The 21,120-nt window shown below is 40.1% G+C and overlaps 1 protein-coding gene across 1 annotated transcript in view; it reads left to right on the top strand.

The window, feature by feature from the left end:
* Positions 1-3,532: 3,532 nt before the first annotated feature.
* The window catches only part of LOC117506568 (protein CBFA2T2-like), a 37,878-nt gene continuing 20,290 nt past the window's right edge, over positions 3,533-21,120 (top strand). Inside the window, 4 exon segments of the mRNA XM_034166080.1 lie at positions 3,533-3,772; positions 17,886-18,044; positions 20,138-20,379; positions 20,577-20,666. Coding sequence (XP_034021971.1) covers positions 3,736-3,772; positions 17,886-18,044; positions 20,138-20,379; positions 20,577-20,666 — 528 coding nt within the window. The 5' untranslated portion in view covers positions 3,533-3,735.

Genomic DNA, 21,120 nt, shown 5'->3' with positions numbered 1-21,120 from the left:
GGCCATAAGAAGATCATTTGTAACCTTCACTAATGCTGTTTCTGTACTATGATGAATTCTAAAACCTGACTGAAACTCTTCAAATAGACCATTCCTCTGCAGATGATCAGTTAGCTGTTTTACAACTACCCTTTCAAGAATTTTTGAGAGAAAAGGAAGGTTGGAGATTGGCCTATAATTAGCTAAGATAGCTGGGTCAAGTGATGGCTTTTTAAGTAATGGTTTAATTACTGCCACCTTAAAAGCCTGTGGTACATAGCCAACTAACAAAGATAAATTGATCATATTTAAGATCGAAGCATTAAATAATGGTAAAAATTAGACAAGCACGGGCTTGGTAAGTTCATTGAGTTCTGACTTTTTCCGACTTTTCCCGAGTGGTGCGCCATTTCACAGTCGCTGTTTATCAACTGGTTTAGAGCATTAAATTAGTAGTAGGTTGGTGCAAATGGATATTAATCTACCCAAATTTAAGAAAAATTGTATGGTTGTTAAAAGAAATCCAAAAAGTTTTGGATTTTTGATAGTTGATTGAGCATGGGTTATTTGAATACATGTTATTGCACTCTGAGAACTTTCAGTGCACAGTATTCAACATTTTTAGCATTTGATAGTTGAATCAGTTGTGGCGTAACTGAGAGGAAAATAGTTGCTGCAAACAAACGTTCGTTGCAGCCCTGGTCCTGAGTGCACATACTTGCATTTTGTACATACCACAGATTGTCTTTTGCCGTCTGATAAACGAGACAGACCTGTGTTACATCTTTTTTCACCTCATCCACAATGACAGGACAGAGATAACAACATGACAGGAGAGCTCACAAACAATCTCACATCACCACACATGCACGCCTCACTCCGATGACTCACAGCTGCCAACCTTTCCCAGAATTTAAACCTCAGCGTTAAACCATGCACGGGCTTAGAAGAAAACACTAACACCAAAGACGTGTATTTCAACAGCACATCAAATGCAACTAAACAAGGTAATCCAGCCTTTACATAGAGGTGTATAGTACCCATTTTTCACAGAATTGACAAAGTGTGCTTCCTGTTGAAATCTAGTTATTATAAAGTACATGTATTTCTGTGGTACATCTCAAAAGTACAGCTGATTTTATTGTTAAACTATTTATCATGGTGGTGGTGGTGGGGGGGGATTTCACAGCAAATACAGTGAGTTCACTCTGTCAGATTTTGCAGTTGCAACTCACAACTTGGCGTTTCCACCTTACAACTTGGAAAAAAAAATTATTTTAATCAAGCTACGATAAAGTAGTAATCTTCCCACTGACTCATTTTGGCAAACCATGTAAAAACATTGCAACAGTGATGAATGTGAGTACTGACCACTGATACAGCAGGCTTGTGTGAGTGTTTTCTTATGTTTGTCGAGCAAATATCCAGCAAAACCTTCATGTGGAATGTCAACGTTTTAGCCATAGTTCATCCCGACAGAATCTCTAGTGGCCTATGTTTATTAGCTGTGTGCGTCGCTAACTTTCAATTTTCCATCTAAATCAATTTCAATTTATTTAATTTATATAGTGTCAAATCATTGCCTCAAGACACTTCACACAAGTAAGGTCTAACCTTACCAACCCCCCCAGAGTAAGCACACAGGCAACAGTAGTAAGGGAAAAACTCCCTCTGATGATTTGAGGAAGAAACCTCAAGCAGACCAGATTCAAAGGGGCGACCCTCTGCTTGGGCCATGCTACCGACACCATTGACAAAACAATGTATAAAATGAATATACAGGAAATTTTGCACAGGACGGGAGGGTTGCAGAAGTAGACACCACTCCCACCACAAATCAGAAGCTCAAAGTGAAATGCAAGGTGCTCGCTACACACTGGGAGCATCTTGGGGATTAAGGACCTTGCCCAAGGGCCCTTAGTGATTTTCTGGTTAGGGAGGGGGTTTTAACTGAGGATCCTCTGGTCTCAAGCCCAACACTTAACTGCTAAACCATCACCTCCAGAGTTTTTGAGTATTCACCTTCCCAGTACAGAGGCACTCCTCGGGGTTCATTAGTTGATAGACAGTAAAAAAGAGTTTCTGTTTAAATGTAGTATGGCACCATAGTCTTTTTTTTAATGAGCAGTATTTCAGCACAAGCTGTTTGACAAAGATGCCCGTCTGTCACACTAAAATGTATTGTTTTTTATGATACATTTCTTTTCCGGTCCTTTTCTAGAGGAACATTATTGGGGCAACAGACAAATAAACCAAAAATATTTTTCTCATCCTTTGTCCATACTATATATGCAAGAACTTCCATTTTGTGTGATAGAATTTAACATCTACAGTGAAGAGTTTTAGGCTAGAAGGTAGGCATAGTGATTGAAGTCATAGTTTGAAAAACAAGTTCAGTCTTTCATTTTCATTTCTCACCTAAAAAAAAAAATGAACTGAACTTTGAACGAGTTCAAAACTGAAATGGTGAACTATGAATGTGAACAATTCATTTTGAACATGTGTGAACTGAACTTTGAACTAGTTTATGAAAAGTGTGAACTTGCACAACACTGGTTACCAACTGAATACTATGGAATGAAATTATAATAGTGATAAAGAAAAATCTTTTCATGACTTGAATCACCAAAGGGAACAGCAGGGTGGTTCTATTGCCTCACAGCAAAAAGCTCACAGGTTCACTTTTGACCTGGTCTTTTCTGTGTGGGATTTGCATGTTCTCCCCGTGTTTGTGTGGGTTCTGTCTCGACACTTTGGCTTCCTCCTACTTCCAGATGCATGCAGGCTAAGTAAATTAGTTGCTCTAAAGTGAGTGTAAGTGAGAGTGAGACTGTGGATGTGTTTATCGATATGTGGCAACCTCTCCAGGGTGTACCTCTTACCAAATGACTGTTGGTAAACGGGAATAAGCAGGTCCTATAAAATGTTTGAATTGGTGGAATTATTCAGAGATTGTAGGTTAAAGTAAGCAACAAAACCATTGCTCTTAGTACTTTATCCTGACTTCGTGTCCAGTTGGAATTATGGTAAATATGACTTGCTAATTTGTAAATTTCACATGAAGCACCCTCTAGAAACTTGGAAATAATTTAAATACACTTGTTTCTGAGTTGGGCAATTCTACAGTAATAGAATTAGACTGACAGAAAAGTCTGGCCATATTTTGGCTTACCATTAAAAATTTACTGTGACTGTAAATCCGCTACCACAGAATGAACCACCTTCAACTATAAAACACACCAGAGGACAGATTTTGTCATGGGTGGCATCTAAATCTTCTTTCAGTTTTTAATCAGCTTAAAGCTTGTCAGCTGTTGTTTGTGCATATTATTTTAACCTATGTATCTCTGTTTAATCTCTATACATTTAACTGAATGTCGACCAATATTATTGATTGTTCTGTCCACAAGAATTTTCCGACAAGCACTTGAAGGTAGCATTGATTCTTTAAAAAAAAATATTTTAATGATAAGCCGGACCTCTCTGCACCTTCTCCCATATCACTCTTTGCCTGGTGCTGAATCATCACCTGCAGAGGTAGAAGCAATTAAAGCAGATTAAATGTATTAATGCAGACGAGTGTCACCTGAAGCTGAACAAACAAGGAACACCTGGCCGCCAACAACAGCCATCACTACACACGCTTGCTGTTCTTTCCACCCAGTCACTGATGAGCATTCTGCACAGCAAATAAGCGACTGAACAGAACAGATGACGTGTGTAGCACGCTGCACTTTATACCACATTTGAGAACACATGAGGAGACTTTTGGAAGAACGGCAACGCATTGAAGGTACAAGTGGCATCGGATCAAATTTAGTGCAGCAGATAACTGAAACAATCCCTCAAATGGTGATGCAAGCAGCAAATTTGGCACAAATATTCCCTACGCATTAACTCTTTTGAAAAAACTGGCCACTTGAATTTTCAATAGGCAGCCAGGTAGGGGTCAACTGAGGAATTGCACAGGGGTCAAAATTGAAAATGCTCCAGTCATATTGAAAAATATACCAGATTATTTGTCTAATCATAAAGATTCCAAAAAGATATAGTTTGGACTATCTGTGACCGAATGTTATGGAGTCTTTAGGTTCAGACAAATAATGTGGTGTAGTTTTCTATATGATTGGAGCATTTTTAAATTTTGATCCCTGTGTAATTCTTCTATTGACCCCTACCTGGCTGCCTATTGAAAATTCAAGCGACTAATCTGTTTTTTTAAAAGAGTAATGTCTAAGGAGTATTCTTGCCCCATTTGGTGCTTGCATCACCATTTGAACTATTCTTCTGTAAATATTCCATTATCTGCTGCACGAATTGACAAACTCAATTTGACACAGTTGCAGATTGAACATTTTCGTATCATTTAACATTCAAAATCCAAAGGTAGGGATCAATTGAGGAATTACACAGGGGTCAAAAAATAAAAAAGGCTCCAGTAATATTGAAAATTATATCAGAATATTTGTCTGATCATAAAGATTCCAAAAAGGTGTATTTTGGACAATCTGTGACTGAATGTTATGGAGTTATGGGGTAAAAATAGCAAAAATGGTGACAAAGGTCAATTTCAGTTTGTACAGGGGTCAAATGTTAAAGTTGCTCCAATTTTGTTAAAAAAAAGAGTGATGCAAATTATTGGTTGAGCTAATAGGATTAATAAATGGAATAGTTTTGACTGTGTTGAATGCTTGGTCTCCAAAGTAAAGGTCAAACAAGGTCTACGTCTATTGGATTCTATGACATGTGACATAGGTTACCCTGTAAAATGATAACTAAGGGTGATGCAAGGTGCAAAGTATTCCTTTTTCAAATTCTGTTAACCAATAATTTCCAGCAATTTTTACCAAAATTGGAGCAACTTTAATTTTTGGCCCTGTACAAACTGAAACTGACCTTGGTTAACATTCTTGCTGTTTTTACCCCATAACTCCAAAACATTTAGTCATAGATAATTGAAACTATACCTTTTTGGAATCTTTAGGTTCAGACAACTAATGTGGTATAATTTTCAATATGATTTGAGCATTTTTAAATTGCGGTCCCTGTGTAATTATTCTGTTGACCCCTACCTGTCCGCCTATTGAAAATTCAAGTGACTACTCTGTTTTTTCAAAAGAGTAATGTCTAAGGAGTATTTTTTCCCCATTTGGTGCTTGCATCACCATTTGAACTATTCCTCTGTAAATATTCCATTATCTGCTGTACTAATGGAGAAACTCACTTTGACACAGTTGCAGATTGAACATTTTCTTATCATTGTAACATTCAAAATCCAAACATCTTCTGTCCAACTTTGCATTATTGCTTTTTTCCCCCTCCCACATAATCCTGTAGATGTGTAGTGAGGTTCTTTGTGTACTTTGTCTTTGTTCCATTACAGTGAAGGCAACAGGTGGCAATTAAACACCTCACATCCTCCTTCTAAGCTGTCCACCTGAGTTAACATTGGTCCACTTAGTGTCCTCTGTGCTTTCTGACTGCTGCGACAGCTGCGCTCCCTGTCAGTCCTGTGACAATATAAGGTGGACTCAGGTGTTTGTAAGACGGATGAAATCATCAAGCTGTGTGCGCTGTCTAATTGTCAAGCAGAGGCAATTCCCTGCGGGCTCTCGGCTCTACGTGCACACGCACCTGATGTCTCGTGTTCCGGCTGTTACCTCCGGCACGGCTACCAACACCTCGAACCAAATCTTAACATAACGCGAGTGCAGCTGTAACCTCGTTTCTCAATTCCATTCTGAAACGAGATTGCAAATAAGCACATTATATAAATAGGTTGATGGATTAAATTGGATATGTTGCTACCTGCAAACAAATTCAAACATCCGGTAGCTTAAATGGGAAATCGAAGAAAATGTACTCAAAAGCGTATTGTAGCATGCAATAATGCTGCTTCTTAGACACTTTGGAACTTGAACATTTCTAACCTGATACGTGAAAGTGACAAAATGAAAAGCCACTTGAAGATGGTGATTCAGCTCAGACTAGATCCATCTGTAGTGACTTCCCTATGATCATCTGCTTTAATAATATGCACTACAGCAACTGTGAAGTACAACATTGTTTTGAATATAAGACCGTGTGTTTTCCCAAAATACATCTGAAAAAAATAGGGTGATATTATCCTCTTTTAGATGTCATGTAGATGCAGCAGCAGCAGTAGATGGCACCAAATACCTGTGAAATGAGCAAGGTTGGGTAGGATTACTTTGAAAGAATACATGTGGATTACATGTATGTATGTACATACATTTGGATTACTTGTAATCTGATTACTTTTGGATTACATTTCAAAGTAATCCTACCCAACCTTGGAAATGAGTGTGTTTCACAGGACTGAAGTGACCCACAAATCGAACGAACAAACAGTGCTAGTGCTACATGACAGAGAGAGACATTTTGATGATACTGAAAAGAGTGCAGGTCAAAAGTTTGGAAATTAACCTGTAACTTACAAGATGTCATAATGCAAACTTTAACATAATGTTGCTAAATGTAGCAGAGTCATCAAATGCCTCTCAAGTAGCCAAGAAATATAATGTGAGAGTGTAATATGATAAAATGACCAGTCCAAAAAGATAATCTTAAAATTGCTGAAAGTCACAAAATCTTAGTATTGTCTGAAAAACAGCAGTGTGTCAATACATGGCTGGGGAAAAAAATAGGTTATTTTATCAACATTTTCTTTATATATCCCATTCGAGGGCCCATGGCCAAGCTTCAGCCCACCCCATTTTTGAAGAAAATTGGTTATAAACATCCACCTGAAATTAAATTAAATTAAATTACATGGAATGCATTTAATGAATCAGAAAAGGACAAAAATGGATGTAGTTAAGTGAGTTATTTATGATATATTTTTATTTGTGAAGAAATTAGACAGTATATTGAAATTGGCATTCCGATGTACATGATACTGGCCATGCTCATGCATCAGCCTGCCCTCTCTTCAGGCAGACATTTGCGTGGAAAGCCCTAGGCCCTCTGTTGGGAGAATGGGATATATATCTAGATATATATGTAAAAATAGCAAAATATGGAAAATGTGAAACGGAGTGAATACTTTCCAGATGCACGGCATATTTGGTTGATTCACATTGCAGTCATTGCATGGAAAAGTAAACTCTGTTTGTTTTGTGTTGTTTTGGGGCCTTTTTGAGCTTTGTTGTGATAGAATGGCCAAAGCAAATGGCCACTCCACTGAGTCTGGTCTACTTGAGGTTTCTTCTTGTTATAAAGGAATCTTTCCTTGCAGTTGTTGGTAATGCACAATCAGAGTCCTCCAAGTTGGTTTTTGAACTGATATCTAACCTTGATTATGTTGTCAAATTCTTTGTCACGCTTTTGTTTTATTTTATTGTTTTGATTTTGTTAGCATGGCCAAAGCAGATGGTCACCCCAATGTGTTTGATCTTCTTGAAATTTCTTCCTATTTTATATAATCTTAATTCCTGGGCGAACCCTGTGATGTCACCCATAGGTTTGTGACGAGACCCTGAAGAACTGCTTTCAAGCTTAAATATTGCTGCTTCCAAAAAAGCTAGCAACCATGTCTACTGCAACCAGAGTTCTGACAGCGACTCAACGGCACACACAGCCTTATAAGACAAATCAGCCACACCGCTAATTATGCAGAACTTTATAGCTTAAAATGTCTTATATATATATATATATATATATATATATATATATATATATATATATATATATATATATATATATATATATATATATATATATATAAAATCTTCCTCCTGTACAGTTGTTGTCATGGAGGGGGAACTTGCTATAAAGACAAAAAATTCTAATTTATTTACATTTATTTTTATTTATACGAGGCTGTACATGTGATTATTTTTTCTCTAAAGTTGGATATTTTAACACTGGCTTCTATGGGAATTTGCTCCTTTTTGGAGCCAGCCTCAAGCAGCAGTTGAAGGAAGAGGGCTTATTCCCCTCTTCTGGGTTGGCCGGCCGTTGGAGCTTGGTGTTTCCTTCCCGCTGTTGCTGGTGTGCTTGCTCAAGGTGTGTTGTACTTTTGGGGTGACGTATGGTGATAGAAATTTGTATCTTCCAAATACTTTTGTCACTTCTACTGCAACCAGTTATTCCTGACATATGGCCTAACATCCACCAATGTGCACAAGAAATGGCTTCTGGACTGTTGTCCACTGCATCTAATTTTTGGGGGGGGTTTCACCGCAGAGGTCTTTCAATATGTCACCAGGGATCAGACAAAGGTGGCACATTGGCCAAGTTATTAGCATGCTGGTTTCCAGAGCAGGAGGTTCCTGGTTGAAGATCACCCTCTCCATGTAATGTTGAGTTGCATTAGAAGGGTATCTGTGCCAAATCAACATGCTGATCTATCGCAGATCTGCTGTGGTGACCCCACGTGAAGAAAGGGAGAAGCTGAAGGGACTCACTCAAGGGGGGTCAAGAAACATCTCTACATGAATCAACAGTAATGACATCACTGCTGCCGTGGTTCTTCATTTCCATTTATTTCAATGTTGGAACAGCTTGAAGTCCAACATCTGCAGCTTCAGATGGGAAACTCCAACATCCCACTTTTTATGGAGCGTAGCATAAAGACAAGGAGTTGGACAGAAACTTTTATGGTTGTTCAACTGCTACCCTCCATCCTCCACTAAAGTGTCAGCAGCCAGCCGATGAGCTCTCTCCTCTGACTGGTCTGTCCACTCGGCGTCCATAATGTCACCATCTCTGACACAGGACTCTGGCACTTACAGGGAGTGAGGGAGAACATCCCGTGACCTTTTGACATTCCTGAACCTCCGTGAATAAGAGCTCTGACTCTGTTGTGAAAGTTTATGTGCTATGGTTTCACTTAGCCGCATGACAGTCAAATTCACATTTTACGAGGGCAACTCTCCTTGGATTTGCAACGTCTGTTCACTGCCAGTGGGGATGTTTTCATTCTTTGCTGATGACATGTCAGTATATCACCGATCAGAAACAAGTAGATTAATCTCGTATAAACATTTCCGCATATCACTGCTTGTCGGTTGTTTACACACTCCGGCCATATGCCCCCTTTTGATTCTGTTATTGAGACGTCATTCTGATTTCCTGGCCATATGGACAAAGTGTGCTGCACTAAACCAGTGTGTCTTTGTCAGTGCACCCGGAGCACAGGCACAGAGTGCATGTGAGGTGGGTATGACGATCCAAATGTCTGCAGAGGTCCCTTCTTCCTGCCCCCTGTGTTGGTGAACAGGTGGAGCAATGGCAGGCAGGCCACAGAGCTGAGAATGAATGAGACAGAGGCGGGGGGGCACAGAAGGAAGAACAGTCAAAGCTGTATAATGAGCCGCAGACATGACAGATGAGTTGCATAGGACAGATGCAGATGGAGAAAGTGTGAAAACGGAGCGACACCTGGGAAGCCACTCATGACAGTTAGTGGAGAGCTGAGTTCGTGCCTACAAAATGACATTTGGGGATTTCCAGTAACTTCTCCATGTTCTCCGGGGATGTCCAGAGCTGGACTACAGTATCTGTACTGAGACAAATGTGGATATTTTATGATGGATCAGTATCAGTTTTATAAAACTGGATCCATTTCCAGTACTCCAGGGGTTATACACACCTGATTGCAGTGGTGGGCACAGCTAACTGAAAAGTTACCTTCGAAAACCATTAATCTGCTAACTGAAAAGTTTACGTTTATAACGCTAAACCGATAAACTGCTAAAAAAAAAATTTAGCGGACGTTACCACTAACCGCTAACTTTTAGTATTGATGCAGTCGCGGCCACATCTGTCAGCTACAATCTAGTTTTGAGTTTAAGTGCCACAGGGACTGCGGTATGGCAAACACAAAGCGAACGCATGAAAATAAATAAATAAATAAAAAATAAAACCCCAAACACTGCCATCATCTTTATCAAAAACAGTAAATCGCAGTATTAGAAGTCACAGTTTATTTCTATATTAAATATTTATGAACCGTTAACGGCGCTACGTTCACAAACACAAAACAAATGCACAAACAATAAATAAATAAAAATAAAAAGCCCAAACATTGTCACCATCTTTATCAAAAGCAGTAAATCACAGTATTAATAGTCATAGTTTATTATGTATTATATTTCGAAGCATAGGAACGGCACACCCGTGTTGCGTTCAGTGCAACTGATAAAATCTACACACCTTATCCGTCGCATTCAGTTTCCCCACCAAAGAAAACTCACATATGTTTTGCCTTTACATAACAATACAGCAATAAGTGTCTTTTCACTTTAAAAAAGTAAAGATTTGCATGTACACGCTGCCTTTAAAGCAGACATACTAACTGTCAATTTACTCTACGGGAGCTCATCTCGACAGAACACTGGTGCCTCCAACCAAACGGTCCCCCTTAAAATCGGCCCCCCCCCACCTTCACTGGTTCACTGATTATCACCTTGTTTCTGCTTAAAACTGCACTTCAGTCATCATCTACGAGGTCTATTAGAAAAGTATCCAACCTTATTATTTTTTCAAAAACCATATGGATTTGAATCACATGTGATTGCGTCAGCCAAGCTTGAACCTTTGTGCGCATGCGTGAGTTTTTTCACGCCTGTCGGTTGCGTCATTCGCCTGTGAGCAGGCTTTGAGTGAGGACTGGTCCACCCCTCTCGTCGTTTTTTTCATTGTTTAGGAATGGCTCAGAGACTGACGCCTTGCTTGATCCAAATTTTTTCAGAAACTGTGAGGGACATCAAAGTGGACACCATTCGAGAAATTCAGATGGTTTTTGGTGAAAATGTTATGGGCTTCAAAGAGATTGCGGAGTGTTACTGTCGCTTTAAGGACGGCCCATTCCTAAACAATGAAAAAAACGACGAGAGGGGTGGACCACTCCTCACTCAAAGCCTGCTCACAGGCGAATGACGCAACCGACAAGTGTGAAAAAACTCACGCATGCGCACGAAGGTTCAAGCTTGGCTGACGCAATCACACGTGATTCAAATCCATATGGTTTTTGAAAAAAGTAATAAGGTCAGATACTTTTCTAATAGACCTCGTACAGTGACAAATATCTGAAGCTTTTGTACAACAATTATTTCCACATAAATTATTTCATAAAAGACAGAGAAAGCGATCAGAGCATTGCGGCTACATGGGCTGCTAGCGGTCGCATTCATTGGGCATCAGTCATTTCAAAGCATCACCGTGTATGGCCTCATGTCTGGCCTCGTGTCTGCTTAAAACTGACTTTAGAATGATTTAAGAGGTTTTACCTTGTCATCTGATGGTTAATAATCCCATTAATCCATTTGATCGCTTTGGGTGAAGAGATTCTGTTTTAGACAAGCGGCTGAGCTTCAAAATGACACCTGTGCAGTGGAGACAGGGCGGACCAATTTTTCGGGGCGGACCATTCGGTCTGCGACACCTAGTTTTGCCAACTTAGTGACCTTCTCGCTAAATCTGGTGACCTTCCAAACCCTGTGGATGCTTATTTTATCAACAGCGACTAGTAACATATCTAGCTACATATCTAGAGACTTTTCTGGTGTTTGGTGACTCAAAAGTGAAAGCACTAGTCTCTGTTCAAACTGAGCAGCAGACTTTGAGAAGCCTTGGCCTTGAGAAGTTATTTTATTTTGAGAATGATGGCCAATTGTAACGGCAAAATAAATAAATAAACCAAGAATCAAATTTTTTGTAGTTCTAAGTATTATTAAGGTGTTTTTACTCACTTTTTTTCCTCTCCCACATTTTTTTTTCCCAACAAGGACAAGGCCACAATAACATTCACGCAGGCTCGGACTGGTAATCTGTGATTTTGGGCATTTGCCCGGTGGGCCGCTGCATGTTTAGACGTGCGTGGGCCGGCCGTCCCATATTTATAGAGATTATGGAAATATACAGTGTTCTCGAACCGCGCGCTGCTGTCAACACGAGTAAAATCCGTGATCGGTGAAGCTACAGCATTTAATCGGCGCAGCTGCAGAGCCACTTCCTGAATTTGTGTCAAAATAAAAGTTCTGTAGTGTTTCATTCACGGCGCAGTCTTATTGTAGGTTTCAGTTTTGTTTCCATTTGATCACACAACGGAGACTTACATCGAGCACAATGATTGACATGCCCAACAGCCAATGACAATGGAGAAGCATACAGGGTGGCCAGTCAGATTGCAGGAAGAGCAGGCAGCCGCTCCTGCCCCTGTGAATGGATTGAGTCCTCGGCGCCTGGACTTCTCTCCGCTCTTCTACTGATACAAGGTTGGAATCGTTTCTTTTATCTTAATTAACTGTGCTTTACTTTCGTTAATCTTTAAATGCAACAGCTACGAACTTCAGCTCCTTAATTTGCTGCTGTGTGAATCCTAGTAGTGGTTACACATTACCTCTCTCTCTCTGTCTCTCTCTCACTCACTCACTCACTCACTCACACACACACACACACTTTGGAGACACAAAAACTTTTTTTCCGCTTGTGTGCTTTTGCTTCCGTTTTGTCAGACCCGGCACCAGGCAAAAAAAAAAAAATAAAATAAAAAAAAAAAAAAAAAAAAAAAAAAAAAAAAAATATATATATATATATATCACAGGGGGCGGGGTCGCCCCCCCCCCCCAAAAAAAGTGCGCACCGGAGGAGACGTGCGCTCCTCGAAAGCTCGTGTATTTACGCTGCACCGTTGTAAGAGACTGACTAAGAGTGAAGAGTGATGACAGTATTTTTTTTATTATTATTTGAACGTATAGACACTCGGTCAAGTGATCTCCTGCATTCCACAGAGCTGGTGTTCTGTCGAGATGAGGTGCGCCAACGTTTGACACTCTGAGCTGTGACGTACCTTCGCATTGTCCAATAGGAACGACGCGTCGGGCCAAAACACGGAAGACTTGTGGCAGAAACCACTGAGCTCTACAAAATGGATTGGACCAATCCGATTGGTGCAGAAACCACTGATCTGTTCAAAACATTAACATGTGACAGGACTGCGCATTTAGAGAGCAGTTTTCTGAAGAAAAATCATTGGAAATGTTTTTTTGTTGTTGTTACCTCAAAATTTCTGATTACTGTTAAAAAAAAAGTTTAGAACACTTGTAATTAAAATAGGTAAATAAATTAATAAATGTTCTTTAGAAACCTTTCATCTGTATTAAAACCACCTATTATTTCAGATTAGATAATTTCTTGTTTAACATAAGAAACAAGAAATTGTACATTTTAAACTCAGATAAAACTGAAGTTATTGTACTTGGCCCCACAAATCTTAGAAGCATGGTGTCTAACCAGATCGTTACTCTGGATGGCATTTCCCTGATCTCTGGTAATACTGTGAGAAATCTTGGAGTTATTTTTGATCAGGATATGTCATTCAAAGCGCATATTAAACAAATATGTAGGACTGCCTTTTTGCATTTATGCAATATCTCTAAAATCAGAAAGGTCTTGTCTCAGAGTGATGCTGAAAAACTAATTCATGCATTTATTTCCTCTAGGCTGGACTATTGTAATTCATTATTATCAGGTTGTCCTAAAAGTTCCCTAAAAAGCCTTCAATTGGTTCAGAATGCTGCAGCTAGAGTACTGACGGGGACTAGCAGGAGAGAGTATATCTCACCCGTGTTGGCCTCCCTTCATTGGCTTCCTGTTAATGCTAGAATAGAATTTAAAATTCTTCTTCTTACTTATAAGGTTTTGAATAATCAGGTCCCATCTTATCTTAGGGACCTCGTAGTACCATATTACCCCATTAGAGCGCTTCGCTTTCAGACTGCGGGCTTACTTGTAGTTCCTAGGGTTTGTAAGAGTAGAATGGGAGGCAGAGCCTTCAGCTTTCAGGCTCCTCTCCTGTGGAACCAGCTCCCAATTCAGATCAGGGAGACAGATACCCTCTCTACTTTTAAGATTAGGCTTAAAACTTTCCTTTTCGCTAAGGCTTATAGTTAGGGCTGGATCGGGTGACCCTGGACCATCCCTTGGTTATGTTGCTTTAGATGTAGACTGTGGGGGGGTTCCCATGATGCACTGTTTCTTTCTCTTTTTGCTCCGTATGCATCACTCTGCATTTAATCATTAGTGATCGATCTCTTTTTCCTGGTTCTTTCCCTCAGCCCCAACCAGTCTCAGCAGAAGACTGCCCCTCCCTGAGCCTGGTTCTGCTGGAGGTTTCTTCCTGTTAAAAGGGAGTTTTTCCTTCCCACTGTGGCCAAGTGCTTGCTCATAGGGGGTCGTTTTGACCGTTGGGGTTTTTCATAATTATTGTATGGCCTTGCCTTGCAATGTGGAGCGCCTTGGGGCAACTGTTTGTTGTGATTTGGCGCTATATAAGAAAAAAGTTGATTGATTGATTGATTGATAAGGAACCTCAGACATTTATTTTTAGACAAATAAAATAACATGGAAACTTGTATATTTTTTTGAATGGTAGATTATTTATATCTTATTTCAACCAGAAAAACAAACACTAAATAAATACAAATGTTTATTATAAATGCAAAAGGAAATAATTTAACAATGACTGCAGTGTGATTGTAAAGTAGGATTTCTGTGACATAAACCTCATGATGTTTTATACGAGGTCTGTCAATAAAGTAACGGTCCTTTTTATTTTTTTCAAAAACTATATGGATTTCATTCATATGTTTTTACGTCAGACATGCTTGAACCCTCGTGCGTTTTTCCACGCCTGTCGGTGACGTCATTCGCCTGTGAGCACTCCTTGTGGGAGGAGTCGTTCCAGCCCCTCGTCGGAATTCCTTTGTCTGAGAAGTTGCTGAGAGACTGGCGCGTTGTTTGATCAAAATTTTTTCTAAACCTGTGAGACACATCGAAGTGGACATGGTTCGAAAAATTAAGATGGTTTTCAGTGAAAATTTTAACGGCTGATGAGAGATTTTGAGGTGATACTGTCGCTTTAAGGACTTCCCACGGTGCGAGACGTCGCGCAGCGCTCTCAGGCGCCGTCGTCAGCCTGTTTCAAGCTGAAAACCTCCACATTTCAGGCTCTATTGATCCAGGACGTCGTGAGAGAGCAGAGAAGTTTCAGAAGAAGTCGGTTTCAGCATTTTATCTGGATATTCCACTGTTAAAGGAGATTTTTTTAATGAAAGACGTGCAGACGGATTGCAGCGTCGGCTCGCAGTCTCCGCGACGCTCCGCCACAGGAAAAACACCTCCGTTGGAAGCCTTAAGGACAAGTTGGAACATGCCCAGCTGTTAAACAATTTCTCATATACTCACTCCACTGAAAGCCATCAAAAGCTGCCTGTATTTTACAAATGGTTATCAACACGGAGGTGTTTTTCCTGTGCCGCCGCACCGCGCCGGCTGCGTCCCGACGCGCGGACCCGTCCGCACGTCTTTCCAATAGTTGCTCCCTAGTTGTATGTAGTGAGCGCCTTGTGTGGCAGCACCCTGACATCGGGGTGAATGTGAGGCATTATTGTAAAGTGCTTTGAGTGCCTGATGCAGATGGAAAAGCGCTATATAAATACGGTCCATTTACCATTTACCATCAATTAGCTTGTTGAAATCGTCGTCCATCAGCAGAACATGTTTAGCTTAATGTTTAACGTCACCCGTTTAACGTAACCCCGCCCACGCACACTAGTGCGTGCGTGGGCGGGGTTCACATCGTGCAATGGTACAAAAGGCATGGAAACATATTTGCATGCTAAATGCAACGCAACACAAGTGGAAACAATAATCTATGTCACATGACATACAAAGCACCAATCAAATTACAAGCATCCACTCAGCTGTTATATAATATAACACAATGCTGAAATGCCCTCAGCCGTATGAGCATATAATAGGAAACAGAATTTTGACCTCTTATAATAGGTCAAGGTTAGCCATCTTTGAACTTGTCCAAGATCTGTGTCCCAAGAATGTTCCCTGTGAATTTGAAGACCCTGGCAGTAATATAACTGGACTTATGCTGAGCACAGACAGACAGACGGATGGACGCAAAATCTACGCAATACCCGATGCCCATATTTTGGCCTCGGCTAAAAATGTACCACAGCCGCACTTGAGAATTTCAAAACATTCATAATTGAGTTTTAAATGAACGATTTCTCCTTTTTATTTGATTGTGCTGGCTGCTGTTAGCTCCTCCGTCTCCTGTCTGCAGGAAGTCTCCTCCTGCTGTGTTTGAGCATACATCTGTAAAGGTCAATAGAGTGGACACTGTCTCACGGTGTTAAAGCATCCAGTTGGCTCTCTGAGGCTCGGATTAAAGTTACTGTGTGTTAGTTTACATTTACACTCTGCCTCGCGGTGTTAAAGCGTCCGATCGGCTCTCTGAGGCTCGGATTAAAGTTACTGTGTGTTAGTTTACATTTACACTCTGCCTCACGGTGTTAAAGCGTCCGATCGGCTCTCTGAGGCTCGGATTAAAGTTACTGTGTGTTAGTTTACATTTACACTCTGCCTCACGGTGTTAAAGCGTCCGATCGGCTCTCTGAGGCTCGGATTAAACATACTGTGTGTAGATTGTTGAAAATAGCAGCAAATGCTTATCCATTAAATATCAATTTGCTTTTAATATTATTTATGACTAATATATGACAAATAACCAAAAATATCACAAAATAATGAAATATGAAGTGTAGTTGTGGTTCTTACAATAAATAAAAACATTACAAATCTTGAATTATTTATTGTATTTTGCTTTGCTTTAGCAAATTTCCAGCAATTCTGAATATACAAATAGAATAATTAAATTAAACAAATGTTTCACTTTAAAATACCTGCACCCCTACAGCACTGAACTAAAGAAAACTAAATGTCTAATTGTATCTGACGGCCTTGGGCAAAAACACCACAAAACTTCAATTATTCAACAAGTGTATTTTGTCATTATTACACAGGGAAAGATACTTTTGGCATTTAAAAAAATACTTTTGGAATACCCTTAGAATCGCTATTCATTTTTATTTATTTATTTCTGCTAAATAATCCAAAATGTTTCTTATTTATACAATAGGGGCATTTCTTCTTCTGAGTTCCCTCCTCGAGACTTAAAATTTTCAACTTAAGCCTTTATAAACTGAGAGCTGTGAAGCGCAAGGCCATGCAGAGTTCATAGCTGTGAAAAAGATATAAAGGGTTCCATTGAAGCCAAAACCCTAAAACCATGAAGCCACATTTTAAAAAGCTGCTCTCTGGTGACCCATGACCTGCGAAACCATGCTTGTCTATTAATCGTCCATTCTTGAAGCATTTACAAAAGTCTGATCCACTCTAAATGGAGACAGGACCCAGCCTTCATGGATCTCCAGAAGACAAAGACCGCTTCTGATCCCATGACTCTCCACCGCCACCCCTTCACAATGTCCGCAGCCCTTATCTGGTGGTCTCATTCAGCACCGATAGCATATTGAAAAGTTGCGTTTAACATTCAAAAGCTTAGCCGATCTTGTTAGTAAAGCGTGAAATAGCCCCGTCCCTTTCTCTCTTTGTTTCTTTTCTTTCTTTGCCCCCTCCCTACTTTTCTGGGGAGCTCATTGAGGGGGCATTCTTCTTTTACACAATACCTTTCTTCAGCTTTTCTTCTGTTATGGATCTGAATGGCCTGGAGTGAAGGGCTACACTTTAGACATCTGGTTGTTTGGGGGGCAGGGTGGTTGGTGCCCAGGCATTATGGGGTGTTGGTGGAGTGGCTTGTGGTGGGCATTTCTTTGTGACTCGTTTTGAGCTTATTGTCTAGATAGTTTTGTGAAGAAAGTTTAAGTTGACAAAACAAGTAGAAGGGCATGATTGGGGGAGGGGGGGCATGTTTGCTTCTTATCAGTGCATACACATTTTTTAGCCATATATGTATAGTCACATCTAGTTTGGATTTTTTGGTGCAAAGCCATGACCTCGTTTACTTATTTTTTTAAAGCTGCATGGTATTTTTTTAATTGATCTTTCCTGTCTCTTTGCAGACAGTAGAGAGAAGAAGAGTCCTGCCATGCCCGGTTCTCCTGTGGATGCAAAGACTCATTCCAGATCAGCCCCTAGCAGCAGTGCCAGCTCCACGATGCCACCCCTGCCTTCTATCAATCCCAGTGGCCCTCGCCCGGCCTCATTTTCATCCACAACATGTAAGAATCTTTTAAATTCTTCAATGCCCAAAGTTCTTACCCAGTGAAGACACCAGTATACTGTACAGCTGCATTGCTTTCATGGTGATTCTGTTCGGTGTTCATTTATTAAGTTCCCCCAATCACACCTTTGTCTGTTGTTTTCTTGAGTTCTGGTCTCTGATATAATTTCCTTTGTGGTGAACTTAGTGGTACTGTCTTTTAGGTCCAAAGGTCACCAAAGTTTGGACCTAAAAACCCACCTTGTGCAAGCGTATAAACTTTTGTATGATATTTGAGAGTTATAACACTATACATGTTTCCACTAAGTATATTTTCGAAATAATGGTTTTTCAGGCGTCTTTAAAAATCCTTATTTCACAGAACTGCATTGAAAAGACTTTTTCCACTATCACAGGTCACATGATATAAAGAAAGAGTTATGTGACATTCTACAATACATAGTGAGGGAACGTGTGGACTTTTTTTGTGGAAGATTTACCCTTCTGTCGCCATGACCATTGGAATTACAGTTACCGCGATTGCATTCAGCGGTTGCATTCCATCAATCCATGGAAGCGTTGTTATTTTGCGAGTTTTTTGATTAGATTCTGAAAATGTTGCTTAATTTTTCCAACAAATCTGCAATGGAAACCCAGCTTTGGGCACACCAAGTTAACTACACAGGTTGACACAACGTTAGTGGAGTGTACCTGAACATGGTAGACTGTATCGTTCATCTTGACTTCGGCATTGGCTGATCTGTTCTTGGATGTGTATGGCAATACTCCTGAATAATGGCATTTTTAAATGAGTTATTCCTCTTCGGGATCAGTGCCAGACTCACTGCCATGTCGATTGTTTAGAACTGTTATAAGTGGTTCCAAGGAGAAGTTGCATGACAGTCATGCCTACGTTGGTCTACATTTTGAGTGGATGCATATCACAAAATGGCTGATTCAATGTTTTTGCAACTAAAAGAGCAACATGTAGCGCTGCTGTTTGCATCTCTGTAGGTAGACCCGCTGAGTCAATATGAGTCATGGCTTTTCTGAGTCCCTCAGGCTACTATCTCTTGGAGTGGCGAATGCCGATGAATGCTGTGATTTTTTGGATTTGCCAAATTTGTTGGCGAAAATCAAACACATCTCACGGAGCGGCAAATGCTGAGGAATGTTGCAAATTTCAGCTGCTCTTGAGCAAGAATTGCTTTGCCTGGCTGATGCTACAGCTATCCTGTTGTAGAAGAGAAGGAAATGTGAGGAAGAAAGGAAGAAGAAAAAGTAGACTGTTTGGGTCAGAGACTGGTGTAAGCCAAAAAAGAACATTAGCGACACGTTACAACCATTTACAAACTCTTAAAACTGTTTTGTAAACATCTGCAAAATGTATTCGCTAAGAAATTTTGAGCATGTCCAAAATTTATTTACGAAAGAAATACTGTTTGTTACCCTGAAAACTGTTTGCAAACTGTTTTGCAGCCTTTATGAACCCTGACGAAACCCAAAATTTGCTCCATTCATCAGCATTCGCCACTCCGTGAGATACAGGCTGCACTGCAAGTACTGGCCAATCCTGGTCCCCTGGACCAGGCGTACTGTGCATTTTCTATTTCTTCCTCCTCTAACTCCACATAACGAGCCATATCAGGTGTGTTCCACTGTTGCCGACTGAGCGGATCTGGTCTGAGTGGATCAGGACCAAATGGAAAACTGCTATGAAGTGGTCTAAAAAGAAATCAGTATTTAATAAAGAAATAAATAAAATAAAGGTTTTCTTTTATTTGCATTTCTCTGTTCAAAATTAGAGTCCTAAAATCCATTTATTTTTAGTTCTTAGTCTCTATCGGTGTACATTTGCTGCATAGTGTTCACCAGCAGATGGCTCTAGCTTCAACAGTGAGCCACTCAACTATGAGCAGAAACACTTTGCTTTTTTCTGTTGTTAAATCATTTATACCCTCTGGCACACAATCTCTTTCATTAAACTGAGCTGGACAACTATTTGGAACAAAGTATAGTTAGTCACATACACTGGTACAAATGTTCAGTCTGTGCTGGAATGATCTTAATTCTCAGATTCTCATTGCGTTGTTTTGTCTTTATTTCCCTCAGTGACCAATGGTCATCATCATTCCCCACCGACTTTGAATGCTGTGCCATCTCCACCGCAGCGTTACAGCAATGGGCCATCTTCTTCCTCTTCTTCTTCACTGGCTAACCAGCAACTGCCGGCAACCTGTGGTGCACGACAGCTGAGCAAGCTGAAACGTTTTCTGACCACGTTACAGCAGTTTGGCAATGACATCTCTCCCGAGATTGGAGACAGTGTTCGAAGCCTAGTTCTGGCCCTTGTGGTATGTCCCATGTTGTCACTTTAAATGTTTAGTTTTTTTAAACAGAATTTAGTAAATGAATATCTTGAGGCAGCCCATATTTCCATGACTTAAGTTGATGTTGGGTTTTCATCAGATTTTCCAACATTATTGTTATTGAAAACATGACCTTTGGGTTTTGTGCATCGGCATTTCTTGATTGTCTCTTTATTTTCTAGAATTCGACAGTTACAATTGAGGAATTTCACTCACGGCTTCAGGAGGCAACCAACTTCCCCTTACGGCCCTTTGTTATCCCCTTTCTCAAGGTAAATGCACTCCAATTCTTGTTTCTGTTCCACATTATCTCATTGGATCACCTTTTTTTCTTGCTGCAGCATCACTCCCCAGTTAACATTCTAACAAACGCTGAACATTAAGGAGCACTTGTCATCTCTGGCCCTCAGGTGTATTGTAAAATGACTTTTAATGTTTGTCTAATTGTCCATTTTATAAGTGAAAATAGCTCCAGCATAGACAGACAAATTATAACTACTTGAATTACTTAAATAGAAAATGTGTCTTCTGAAGATCTCATGTGGGTTAACGTCTCCTTTCTGTCCAGCACTGATAACTGGATAGGGTATCTCCACCGTGCTGGAAGGGTCCTCAATCATATTTATTTTTGGAAATGGTGTCATTTCAGGTGGTCATATGTTGCTTCAGTATGAAGTCTGAAAAATGGCCAGAAATAAAACAGACTGCAGTTGCAAAAGAAATTTG

Source organism: Thalassophryne amazonica, chromosome 3, assembly GCF_902500255.1.
Source record: "Thalassophryne amazonica chromosome 3, fThaAma1.1, whole genome shotgun sequence".
Taxonomy (NCBI): Eukaryota; Metazoa; Chordata; class Actinopteri; order Batrachoidiformes; family Batrachoididae; genus Thalassophryne; species Thalassophryne amazonica.
Note: the sequence above shows the minus strand (reverse complement) of the source record. Positions and strands in the feature narration are given on the sequence as shown.